This window comes from Garra rufa, chromosome 21 (assembly GCF_049309525.1).
Source record: "Garra rufa chromosome 21, GarRuf1.0, whole genome shotgun sequence".
NCBI lineage: Eukaryota > Metazoa > Chordata > Actinopteri > Cypriniformes > Cyprinidae > Garra > Garra rufa.
In genome coordinates this window covers 38,114,721-38,127,353 of record NC_133381.1, presented here as the reverse complement: position 1 = coordinate 38,127,353, position 12,633 = coordinate 38,114,721, and the positions used below count along the sequence as shown (strand labels likewise).

General features: G+C 37.5%; 1 protein-coding gene across 1 annotated transcript in view; it reads left to right on the top strand.

Moving 5' to 3' along the window:
* Positions 1–3,350: 3,350 nt before the first annotated feature.
* itpka (inositol-trisphosphate 3-kinase A) overlaps positions 3,351–12,633 on the top strand; it is a 35,383-nt gene continuing 26,100 nt past the window's right edge. The window contains exon 1 of the mRNA XM_073827646.1: positions 3,351–4,055. Coding sequence (XP_073683747.1) covers positions 3,606–4,055 — 450 coding nt within the window. The 5' untranslated portion in view covers positions 3,351–3,605. The remainder of the gene's footprint in view (positions 4,056–12,633) is intronic.

Genomic DNA, 12,633 nt, shown 5'->3' with positions numbered 1-12,633 from the left:
GAGCTTTATTGCCAGGTATGTTTACACATACTAGGAATTTGTTTAAGTGACAGAAGCTCCACAATGCTACAGAATGACAAGACAAGACGATGCATATTATAAAAAAGAACAATATACAAGTATACAAGACAGACAATGTGCAAAAATAGCAAAGGCAAAGATAAAGATAAATGCAGTAATAGATATATTAAAAATGTGTTTTAAAAAAGACATTATCTGCCATGCTCAACAGTCTTTTGGTCATCTAAATATGAAAATATTGAGTGGAAGAATATATGGTCAATAACAAATAAGTTTTTCATAAATAATAAAGTAAAAGAGGTCTCTTTTAAGATATTACACAGAATTTACTCTGTTAATGAATTATTTGAACGGTTTAAACTGGATCTGGAAAACTCTTGTGAATTTTGTGATGTTGTTAAAGAATCTGTGACTCATCTTTTCTTTCAATGTGTATACTCAAGATTATTTTGGATTGATGTCTCTAACTTCCTTTCTACACTGCAAAAAAATGCTTTTCTAGCTTAGATTTTTTGTCTTGTTTCTTAAATCAAGAAGGATTTTCTAGACGAGTAAAAATTATTGTCTTGTTTTCAGAAAAAAAGTCCAAATTAAGTGCATTTTTTGCTTGAAACAAGCAAAATAATCTGCCAATGGGGTAAGAAAAATAATCTTGTTTTCTGTTTGAAATAAGATTGTTTTGCTTACCCCATTGGAAGATTGTTAATTTAAACAACTTAATTTTGGCTTGTTTTTTCTGAAAACAAAAAAATAATTTGTACTTGTCTAGAATATTCTTCTTGATTTAAGAATATTTAGATATTTTGGCTGGAAACAAGACAAGAAAAGCATTTTTTGCGGGATGTTTGGTACATAAATACAAATAGAAATGTATGATTTTGTAGTTTTTTGTACAAGATACCTTTGATTCTAAATGTAAAATTACTTTTCTTATGCAATTAATTGTTTTACTTGGATAATATCATATTCATGTTAAGTAATGGGCTAAAGCTAAGCCAAATTGTGAACATTTTATTAAAGAAATTAAACAGTATGGTACTACTGAATAAAAAAAAAAATTAGAAACAGAAAAGCTAAGAAGACTTATGAAGCACTGTGTCATTTTAATCTGGTTAATTAAATGTTTATATTTTTCTTTTGTCCCTGGCATGAATCTTTTTTACTCATGCATGCACTTTTTTGTTTGTTTGTTTTTTTCCTCTCTCTCTGTATATCCTATTTTTCTATTATATTGTGAGATGTATATATTTGTATTAATATGTACATAATTGTATATTTAAAAAAGTAAAAAATTAAAATAGTACAGTAAAAACTTTTTAATTAGTTGTTGTATTGGCTATGCAACTAAAGAGACTAGTAACCAAGAATCCACGTTACTGTCAACGTGCCGTTTTACTTACCTGTACAGATTTTCTTAAAGGGCCAGTGCAATAAACAGAACATAACATTGGTTAACTGTATGTTACCTTAACATAAACAGTAGAAATAATTTAAAAACAAGAAAACAATTTAACTAGGTTATAAAAAAGTTTTAAAAAGTTTCATAATTATGTAACAAATCAATGTAGTTAAGGGTAAAATATTGTTGACTACAGTGTTTTTAGAGATAAAAATGTATGCATGCATTATAATATAAGGTGAAATGGCGATTCCCATTGCTTATTTTTGTTATTGGTTATATACACACTGGAATGTTTTTATGTTAGTGCTTATGTTTATGTTATTTTGTGTCATGTGTTATGTGTTTTGTGTTTTTATGACCATGGTTACTGCAGGCAGTTCTGACGACTTACAAGTCATCATGTGATCTTTCATTATACACCTGTTTTATTATCAGTAGGCTATATTTTACAGTAACAACCAGATCTAAAGGTTACCAGTCAAACATTTTTGAACAGAAAGATTTTTTTATGTTTTTTAAAGAATTTTCTTCTTCTCACTAAGCCTGCATTTGTTTGCAGCAAAAGCAGTAAATTGTGAAATATTTTTACTATTTAAAATAACTGCTTTCTGTTTGAAAATATTTTAAAATGTAATTTATTCCTGTGATCAAAGCTGAATTTTCAGCATTACTCCAGTGACATGATCCTTCAGAAACATTTTTTTCAGAATTCTTTGATGAATAGAAAGATCCAAAGATCAACATTTATCTGAAATAAAAAGCTTTCGCAACATTATACACTATACCATTCAAAATCTTGGAGTCAAGGAGTCAATTTTTTTTCTGAGAATTTTTGTTTTAATTGAGCAAAAGTGATGAAAAAATATTTCTGTGTCAGATAAATGCTGTTCTTCTGAACTTTCTAGAAACCTAAAAATCTACTCTGTTGTTTTCAACATAATAATAATAGTTTTTTGAGCAGCAAATCAGAATATTATATTTCTGAAGGATCATGTAACTGGAGAAATTATGCTAAAAATTCAGCTTTGAAATACAGGAATAATTTACATTTTAAAATATATTCAAATAGAAAGCAGTTATTTCAAATAGTAAAAATATTTCAAAATTTTACTACTTTTGCTGTACTTTAAATCAAATAAATGCAGGCTTGATGAGCAGAAGAGACTTAATTAAAAAAATAAAAAACTTGACTGAAAGTGTATAATTAAATGAAATATAGTTTTTATAATGCTTGTTTCACTGTTTTCCTGTAAATAAAACATGTATGAATGACTTACAGGATAAAACATATAGGCCCGGTTTCACAGACAGGGCTTAGGCTAAACCAGGATTAGGCCATAGTTCAATTAGGACAATTAAGTAATTTTTATAAACATGCTTGCAAAAAAACATTACTGGTGTGTATTTTAAGACAAAACAAAGGCACTGGTATATTTTAAGATCAAACAGTGCAATTTTATTTAGTTGAAACAACTCAGACTTACATTTTAGTCTAGAACTAGGCTTAAGCCTTGTCTGTGAAACCGGGGGATAGTAAACTTTAATGAGACTGAGATCTTTTTTTTTTGCACACCCTTATATTTCTCATTGCAATTCAACATAAATCTAATAAACAATAGCTTTAAAATCATTTGCAATAGGTTAAACGTTGTTTTACAAGCTAATATTGTTTTATAGATACTGTATCTCAACATATAAACTAGTCGAATAAAATCACAGTAATTCATGTGACTTTGAATAACTTTATCCTACTTTAGTCTACATTCCTTGTTGTCTTGATATTTGAAGATCACTGCAGGTTCAAATGGACAAAAGTGAAGGTTTAGCTCGATAACTACACGAACACAATAAACAGCAGCATGCTCGATTTCTACAGCGAATAAGGAAATGCGCTATCAAGCAAAAGTCAAGCAAATTAAAAGTCAGGAAGAGCGGGGAAACGCTTCAAACGCGGAAGATGTGAGTTCACTGTTTACAGGGGCTCCCTGGCTGTGAATGCACGTCCACGGACTCGCGTCGCTAAGCCAAACAAACTTATCTGGATGGAGATCGTTTGTTACATAACTTAGTGGAAATAGAGTCTCTGACACGCTGGATTGATTTCAGGGCCCCCCCCCATTCTCAAGCGCAGCGTGTGGCCCCTCGGACAGAGGTGGATAATCGGAGCCCTCCTGTCACCTCGATGCCCAAACAGAGGCGGAGGTCACTGAGAGAGGCGGTGTTCTCCCGTTCGTCTCCGGTTTGCGACGGATCAAGGAGAGGAGGAGGAGGAGGCGGAGGAGGACGCGCAGGAAACTTTTCATCCACAGATATTTGTGATGATCAAGCACAGATGGCGGAACAGCACAGTGGGCAAGCAGGCTTTCTCTCCGACGCTAACACGGGGAGGGGGTGCCTAGTGCCGCAGGTGACCATCACATCCGATGGGGACTCGCGGGAGATCACCGAGGAAGATCTGGAGGAGGAGGTGAACGGACGGCTGCGCCGCAAACTCTCCAACTCCTCCATCTCCTCGAACGGCTCCTCCACCGCGTTTGACGAGTCGGAGGATGACATCCTCAGCGACAACGAGACCAAAAGCAAAGGCATCGTGACTCTCGAGCATTTCGGGGACTCGGTAGACTCAGGAGAGGTAGGTTATGTTGTCATTCAGGTGATATATAATCAATTTGTGTTGTAAAGGGACTGTCGCACTTTTTAGTTTTTTTGAATGTCAACATTTAGTTTCTGGTTGTGGTTCTGGCTGCAGAACGCTATTGTAGATTCCCACCATTGTTGCACAGGAAAAAAAATCGAGTTTATTAAACACATGTTGAGCTTTTACGACAACCTGGGGCAAGTTGTCACATTTGAACCATTTCTTTAGGCTAATTCAATAGGGAGCAGAAAAGATAAACATTGTCTTGGTCAACAATTGGATCACAAAACCAATTATACATCATCTGAAAGCTGAAGAAAGCTTTCCATTGATGTGTGGTTTGTTTTGAGGGTGCTTACAAATCTAAATATTAAGAAAAATAATTGAGCCTCTACTCTACTCTATTGTTTTCAACATAATAATAATAATAATAATAGATGTTTTTTGAGCAGCAAAGCAGAATATTAGAATAATTTCTGAAGGATCATGTGACTGCAGAAATGATGCTAAAAATTCAGCTTTGAAATCACACAAATAAATTACATTTTAAAATATATTCAAATAAAAAGCTGTTATACTAAATAGTAAAAATATTTCAAAATTGTACTGTTTAAATCAAATAAATGCAGGCTTGATTTGATGAGCAGAAGAGACTTAATTAAAAACATTAAAATCCATCCTGTTTTAAAACTTTTGACTGGAAGTGTATAATTAAATAACATATAGTTTTAAAAATTTCCTGACATAAAACATGTATGAATGAGTTACAGGATCAAAATATAGCTTAGTAAACTTTGAGCTTTTCTTTTTTGCACACCCATATATTTCTCATTGCAATTCAACATAAATCTGACAAACAATAGCTATAAAACACGTTGAGCGTTTATGATTCCCTGGGGCAAGTGGTCACATTTGAACCATTTCTTTAGCTAGGCTAATGCAATAGAAAGCAGAATTGGTCAACAATTGGATCACAAAACCAATTGAGATTGAGACTTATACATCATCTGAAAGCTGAAGAAAGCTTTCCATTGATGTATGGTTTGTTTTGAGGGTGCCTACACATCTAAATATTAAGAAAAATCACCTTTAAAGTTGTCCAAAGGCATATTACTAATCAAAAATCAAGTTGTATTATATTTGCGGTAGAGTATTTACGAAATATCTTCATGGAACATGATCTTTGCTTGGCTTAAAGGAAAAATGGATCATTGGAGGTATTTCAAACATACCTGTGCTACTTAAGACTGGTTTTGTGGTCCAGCGTCACATATTATAAATGCTGATATATGTATATATGATGACCTATTTATATATTTTATGGTAACTATGTCAAAAACATTTTTCCAACCAAAACTAGGGCTTTGACCTAATTAAATAGATGTCTAAAAACCACACACAAAACCACTTTTAGAGCAACACATATTTGTGTTAGGAGACTTTTTTTGACTCACAACCTCACTGAGATATAGTCTTTGTGGCTTATTATATATTTTTATTGTGATTCATTTATTAGAGACTGAATTATGGCTTTTGATTCTTACAGATCTCTTCAGAAAATAAAAGCAGACAATTCGAAACCTGTCATGAGAACACGAGACTAGTAATGAGGAACTGTCTTGTTGTAAAGTTATGAAACTTGTTTTTTTATCAGTTCTTGAGTAGCCAATGAGGCATTTGTATTTGTAATGAGGAATTTCTATGTATAACTAAGGCATTAGAAAACCTCTGATTGAAATCTGCACATCCAGTGACAGCATTGTGTTCGATCTATAGTTGTAAAGATCTGATGCGAAGTCATGATTATGGTATGTCTGTGTGGGTGTCTGTTTGTCTGTACTTGCTTGTAATTGTGAAAGCATGTCTATTCACTGCTTTGCCAGTTCTAAACTACTGTGACACAACACATGGCATTTGGGGCTAGATTAGTATCAGGTGGTTTTGTATGTTCTTTCTGAAGAAATATTTGGAGTAGCAAGTAGCTAAAAACATAACGAAAATGTCTATCCATCCATAGCAGATCAATATGTTTCTCCCTCACTGTTTACAAAGTAGGCAGTTCAGAGTTTTTTTCGGAATTGTTTATTTTTTGTTTGCATTGAGCGTCTTCAATGTCGAATGAGTTGAGCAAATATCACAGGCGTGCAGCTTTAATAACCTGGCAGCACTTTGAGTGTTAAAATAACAAGCTGAACAGGCTTAACCGCTATGTGCCAAAGCCTTTTTTTTCATATTAATATATATATATATATATATACTCACATGCTGAAATTGTCTGTAACAGAGGTAAACCCAAAGAGCTGACCTTTTTTTACTTTGAAAAAGCTGTTCAGATTGAATCTGCCAAGTGCATAGAACTATAAAAAGAATAGCAAATAAAAATGTACTAAGTAATATATTTACCACAGTGCTTAATAGATAAATCTAACCAATCATCTCTGTTTTGTTTCTCACTTCTGCCATGTCTGTGATTATTCTGAATGGATGTCTCATGTTTTGTGGTCCTCCGGCTCATTCGCAGCCATAGAAGGACTTGGCTGTCATTGTACTTTAAACACTTTGCCTGGACACCATGTCTGCGTAGTATCTGCTCGTTCTTTTTCGGAAAGTTACACATCTTGCACTGAATGAACTGATCAATGTTCATCTTCTCCGGCCCAATAAAAGTCAAGCTCAATGACACTGTATAAAACCATCCAGAGCTTTTAAATTGAACGTTTGAGACGAGCTGTTGCAGACGAGAGAAAACACGTACAGTGACAAACACTTCATTTTATCAGCCTCTATCAAAACATAAACTCATTGCCGCTTGACATTTAAGCAAAAGCCACAGTGTCACAAACAAGTTTCCACCCGCAGTTCGATGGTGGAGCTGCTAAGGTCAGTTTTATTATCTCTTGTGATTAAAATAGATTTGAAATTATTATTTTTGCTGTACACAAATGAAATTTTTCTAGTTTTTACAAAATTCTCTGCTGTAGTAAAAACATAGTCAAGGTAAAACTGAGTCCACTGCAAAAAATATTTATTTTTGTCTTGTTTCTAGTCAAAATATCAAAAAATTCTTAAATTGAGATGCATTTACTAGATAAGCAAAATGATGTAAGATATTTAGTCTTGTTTCCAGGGGGGGAAAGTAAATTAAGTACATTTGGCTAAAAAACTAGTAAAATGATCTGCCATTGTCTGTGGGGTAAGTAAAATATTCTTAGAACAAGAGTTTTCAGTAGTAAAATTCGATTTTGTAATAAAAACAAAGCAATTTATGACTTGAGATTGATAAAAATCAAAGTGAAAATATAAAACTACAAGATAATCATGACATCTTTGGTACAAAAAGACACAACAGTGCAAAAAAGGCTTGTCTTACTTGGTATTTTTGTCTTGTTCCTACTGAAAATATCTCAAAAAATTCTTAAATTGAGATGCATTTACTAGATAAGCAAAATGACGTAAGATATTTAGTCTCGTTTCCAGGGGGGGAAAGTAAATTAAGTAAATTTTGCTAAAAACTAGTCAAATTATCTGCCAGTGGGGAAAGTAAAATATTCTTAGAACAAGAGTTTTCAGTAGTAAAATTCGATTTTGTAATAAAAACACGAAATTTATGAAAATCAAAGTGAAATTTTGCTTTTCATTTTTCATTTTGCTTATCTAGTAAATGCATCAATTTTAGATATTTTGACTAGAAACAAGACAAAAATACTAAGTTTTACCTTGACTATGTTTTTACTACTTTAAAAATGCACTTAAAAACTAAATTAAGTGTGTTTTTCTTAAAACAAGTACAATTATCTGCCAGTGGGCTAAGTAAAATACTCTTGTTCTAAGAATATTTTACTTAGCCCACTCGCAGATGATTTTACTTGTTTATAGAAAAATGCATTTAATTTAGTTTTTCCCCCCTGGAAACAAGACTAAATATCTTGCGTCATTTTGCTTATTTAGTAAATTAATCTGAATGTAAGAATTTTTAGATATTTTGACTAGAAATAAGACAAAAATACTAAGTAAGACAAGCCTTTTTTTTTGTACCAAAGATGTCATGTTCATCTTTTAGTTTTATATTTTCATTTAGATTTTTATACAATTTCAAGCAACTGCTTGTTTTTATTACAAAATCAAATTTTACTATTGAAAATGTAGATAAGTTTATTGAAGGTAAAGCGTTTTATGTTTTCGCAGATACATGCCACACTTTTCTAAAACATGATTGGTAGTTGTTTGAGAGTTGGCACCATGATGTTTGATTTGTCTGCATGACTGTCCAGTTCAATATTTAGTTATGGGTGTGTTAAAAATGTGTGTATGCTCAGCTCTATGCAGGGCATAGCCTTTGGTTTATGGCTTTTCTGTGTATTTATACAGGGCCGTGCACATTCTGCTTGACTTTAAATATGGTGTAGTCTCTGGATCTCGTCCAAACGCCCAAAGCAAAGTTTTAAGTACAACGTCCATTTTAAAGGCTCGATCATAATTGCTGCACACTAAAGAAGGTTTTCCATTCAGCTTTTGTACCTGAAGGTGAATTCGACACATGTTGGCAAACTTCACTCATCAGTACATCAGAAGAGGTGGAACATAACAATGTTTCCTTCCATATCAAGTGGAAGAACAAACAACGCACTTTAGTGACACCCTTAACATTTCAACACCTGCAGTCTCCATTTTCCTAAAGGTTTTTACAATTTAGGGGGAAAATAATTATGTTTGAGTTAAACTTGAATAAATATTTTTTTTTTTTTCTGTGTTAGATGGAATAAGATCATTTATTTAAAGGCTTTACTGCCATACAAATGCTAAATGCAATAATTAGATCAACACACAAAGTACACTATAAGTGTTTTTTTACTGCTGTTAAAAACAATGTTTATTATTAAGTAACAAAAATATGAGAAAATGGCAGTGACTGGTAATTATTTCAGTAAGGTACATGCAGTACATGATAATTAATGTTAAAGTAGAATTTATGAATGAAATTCACTATTTTTTAAAATGCATGTTATTTTAAGGCTAAGCAATTTAATTTATAAAAAGTTTTCTTTCTAATTCCAATTTTCCAATTTTGGCTCCCAGTGATCCTGAAAACAAGATAATCAATATTAAACTACTTTCGATCTAATTAAGTTTTTTTTATATATATATATGTGTGTGTGTGTGTGTGTGTGTGTGTGTGGAGAAATGCTCTACAAAATGCTAAGTTAAAAACAACCCATTGGTTTGCTTTGACCTGCGGTTGGGTCAAATGTTTAAGCCAGCCTTCATTTAACTCAGCTATTGCTTAAAAATATTATATTTCTTGCTTAAAATGAACCAAAAATAGTTTGAAAACTAACATTTATTAATATATCCAATGGACAAACATTTATTAATATGTTGAATAAATAATTAACTAATGAACCTTTTTTTTTTTTCTTATTATTAATGTTCATCTTTTGATTATTTGTCACGTTAATAAGCGAGGTCTGGGTCCAAATGCAGGGAAGGATTTTAATTAGGGGTGGGCATAGATTAATTTTTTTAATCTAGATTAATCTAGATTAAATCTTGGAATTAATCTAGATTAATCTAGATTAAAATGGCTAATTTGAATTCTGATGAAGGCATTCAGAATATGTGTGCTACCCAAATAATGACTAAAAGTAAGTCTTTGAGAATGGATCATAAAGCTCATAAAGCTGTTCTATGATAATTTGTTGATGAAAATAAATTATGTTCAATAAGATGTACTGTTTACTAACTAACTAACAATGAAATTATTTGTTCTACCTATTAGATTGTGTTTTTTAACGTCAACACCTACCCAACCCTAAATTTAGCCCTTACTGTAATAAAAAAAAAACAGTATTATTGTTGTACAGTGTGATAAAAATATACATCTACGTATATATCTATGGTAGCCAGTGTTTCCCCTACGTTTCCAGCTTTTTTTTGGGGGGGGGGGGGGTTACATGTTATACCGTACTTTTATTTTGACACGTTGCCGTGAAGTTTCTGTGTATACAGTATGATATGATGCTAGTTTTCTCAAATGAAACGGTAAAAGTGACACTCACAGCAGTTTTGGAGATTGAGTTTATCTGTTCATGTGAGATGCAAATGCCAAAAATTACCGGGAGCGTCACGTGTGTTTCAGTATGCGTGTAGTAAAAGCGCGTCTCCATCATTCATACATACAGCTAGGCAAACGGAACATACCGGATTCATATTAAAACGGTCTTTTTGCATTTCAGTTTTCACATACACTAGTCCATATCGCGATTTGAATTAAGTGACAGACCAACATTTGATTTATGAATCCAAAAAACTATGAATTTACGTGGCATTTCGTGCTATAGTAGATTCGGTTTTTTTGAATGGAGGACGACGCGACCCCGTCTGTGTTTTGGCGGAGGAGACGTAAACGCGCGACCATATTCTATAGTCTTCGGTATACATCCGCGTTAAACTATCAAGGTGAAAGTCATCATAGCTTGCGTAGTTTAGACCCAGCTCCCAACCCAAATTTGAGAATAGATTAACGGCGATATTTTTTTTTATCGCACGATAAGAGTCTCACGTTAACGCAGCACGTTAACGCCGATAACGGCCCACCACTAATTTTAATGAAACAAAACACAATAAAACAGAACAAACAAAAGGCCAACACGGCACAACACAACTTGAATAGAAACACACAAATAAACAAAACTGAAAACCAGGGCTAGGAGACAGGATCCGGGAAACACAGAGACAGACAGTACTGAAGACAATGCAGACAGGATGATGAGTGGGAAATGAGAGTTCTTATAGACTGAGTGATTGAGAACAGGTGAGGAGATGATGAGTGCTAATGACAATGACAGGTGTATACAATCAGGGAAGTGCAGTGCTAGGGAAAGGGAACAGCGACCCCAGGTGGCTGAGGGAAAACCCCACAGCCCAGATCATGACAGTACCCCCTCCCTACGGAACGGCTCCCAGACGTTCCATTAGTCTGGAGGGAGGAGGAACGGGGGATGGTGAATCAGGGGGAGGGATGGCGGGCCAGGCCCGTGTAGCGGAGTCACGTGAGCGGACATCGCCGTCAGAGGAACGTGAGCCCGCATCGCCGTCAGAGGAACATGAACCGGCATCGCCACCATGGGAACGTCAGTGGACGCCGCCGCCTGAGGAACGTGAGCTGGCCTCGCCGCCAGAGGAACGTGAGCTGGCCTCGCCGCCAGAGGAACGTGAGCTGGCCTCGCCGCCAGAGGAACGTGAGCTGGTCTCGCCGCCAGAGGAACGTGAGCTGGCCTCGCCGCCAGAGGAATGCAAGCCGGCCTCGTCGCCAGAGGAACGCTAGCTGGCCTCGCCGCCAGAGGAATGCAAGCCGGCCTCGTCGCCAGAGGAACGCTAGCGGGCACCGCTGCCCCTGGCACAGAGATAGCGGTCGCCGCCGCTTCGGGCACAGAGAAATCGGACGCCTCCGCATCGGGAACAGAGATAGCGGACGCCTCCGCATCGGGAACAGAATGAGCGGTCACTGCCGCGTCAGGAACAGAGATGGCGGTCGCCGCCGCTTCGGGAACAGAGATAGCGGTCGCCGCCGCTTCGGGAACAGAGATAGCGGTCGTCGCCGCATCAGGAACGAAGATAGCGGTCGCCGCCGCCTCGGGGACAACGCTAGCGGACGCCGCCGCCTCGGGCACGGAGATAGCGGTCGCCGCCACTTCGGGCACAGAGATAGCGGATGCCTCCGCATCGGGAACAGAATGAGCGGTCACTGCCGCGTCAGGAACAGAGATGGCGGTCGCCGCCGCTTCGGGAACAGAGATAGCGGACGCCTCCGCATCGGGAACAGAATGAGCGGTCACTGCCGCGTCAGGAACAGAGATGGCGGTCGCCGCCGCTTCGGGCACAGAGATAGCGGACGCCTCTGCATCGGGAACAGAATGAGCGGTCACTGCCGCGTCAGGAACAGAGATGGCGGTCGCCGCCGCTTCGGGAACAGAGATAGCGGTCGTCGCCGCATCAGGAACGAAGATAGCGGTCGCCGCCGCCTCGGGGACAACGCTAGCGGACGCCGCCGCCTCGGGCACGGAGATAGCGGTCGTCGCCGCTTCGGGCACAGAGATAGCGGATGCCTCCGCATCGGGAACAGAATGAGCGGTCACTGCCGCGTCAGGAACAGAGATGGCGGTCGCCGCCGCATCAGGAACAGAGATGGCGGTCGCCGCCGCTTCGGGAACAGAGATAGCGGTTGTCGCCGCATCAGGAACGGAGATAGCGGTCGCCGCCGCCTCGGGGACAACGCTCGCCGCCGCGTCAGGAACAGAGATAGCGGTCGCCGCCGCATCAGGAACGGAGATAGCGGTCGCCGCCGCCTCGGGGACAACGCTAGCGGACGCCGTCGCCTCGTGCACGGAGATAGCGGTCGCCGCCGCGTCAGGAACAGAGATAGCGGTCGCCGCCGCATCAGGAACAGAGATAGCGGTCGCCGCCGCATCAGGAACGGAGATAGCGGTCGCCGCCGCGTCAGGAACAGAGATAGCGGTCCCCGCCGCATCAGGAACAGAGATAGCGGTCACCGCCGCATCAGGAACAGAGATAG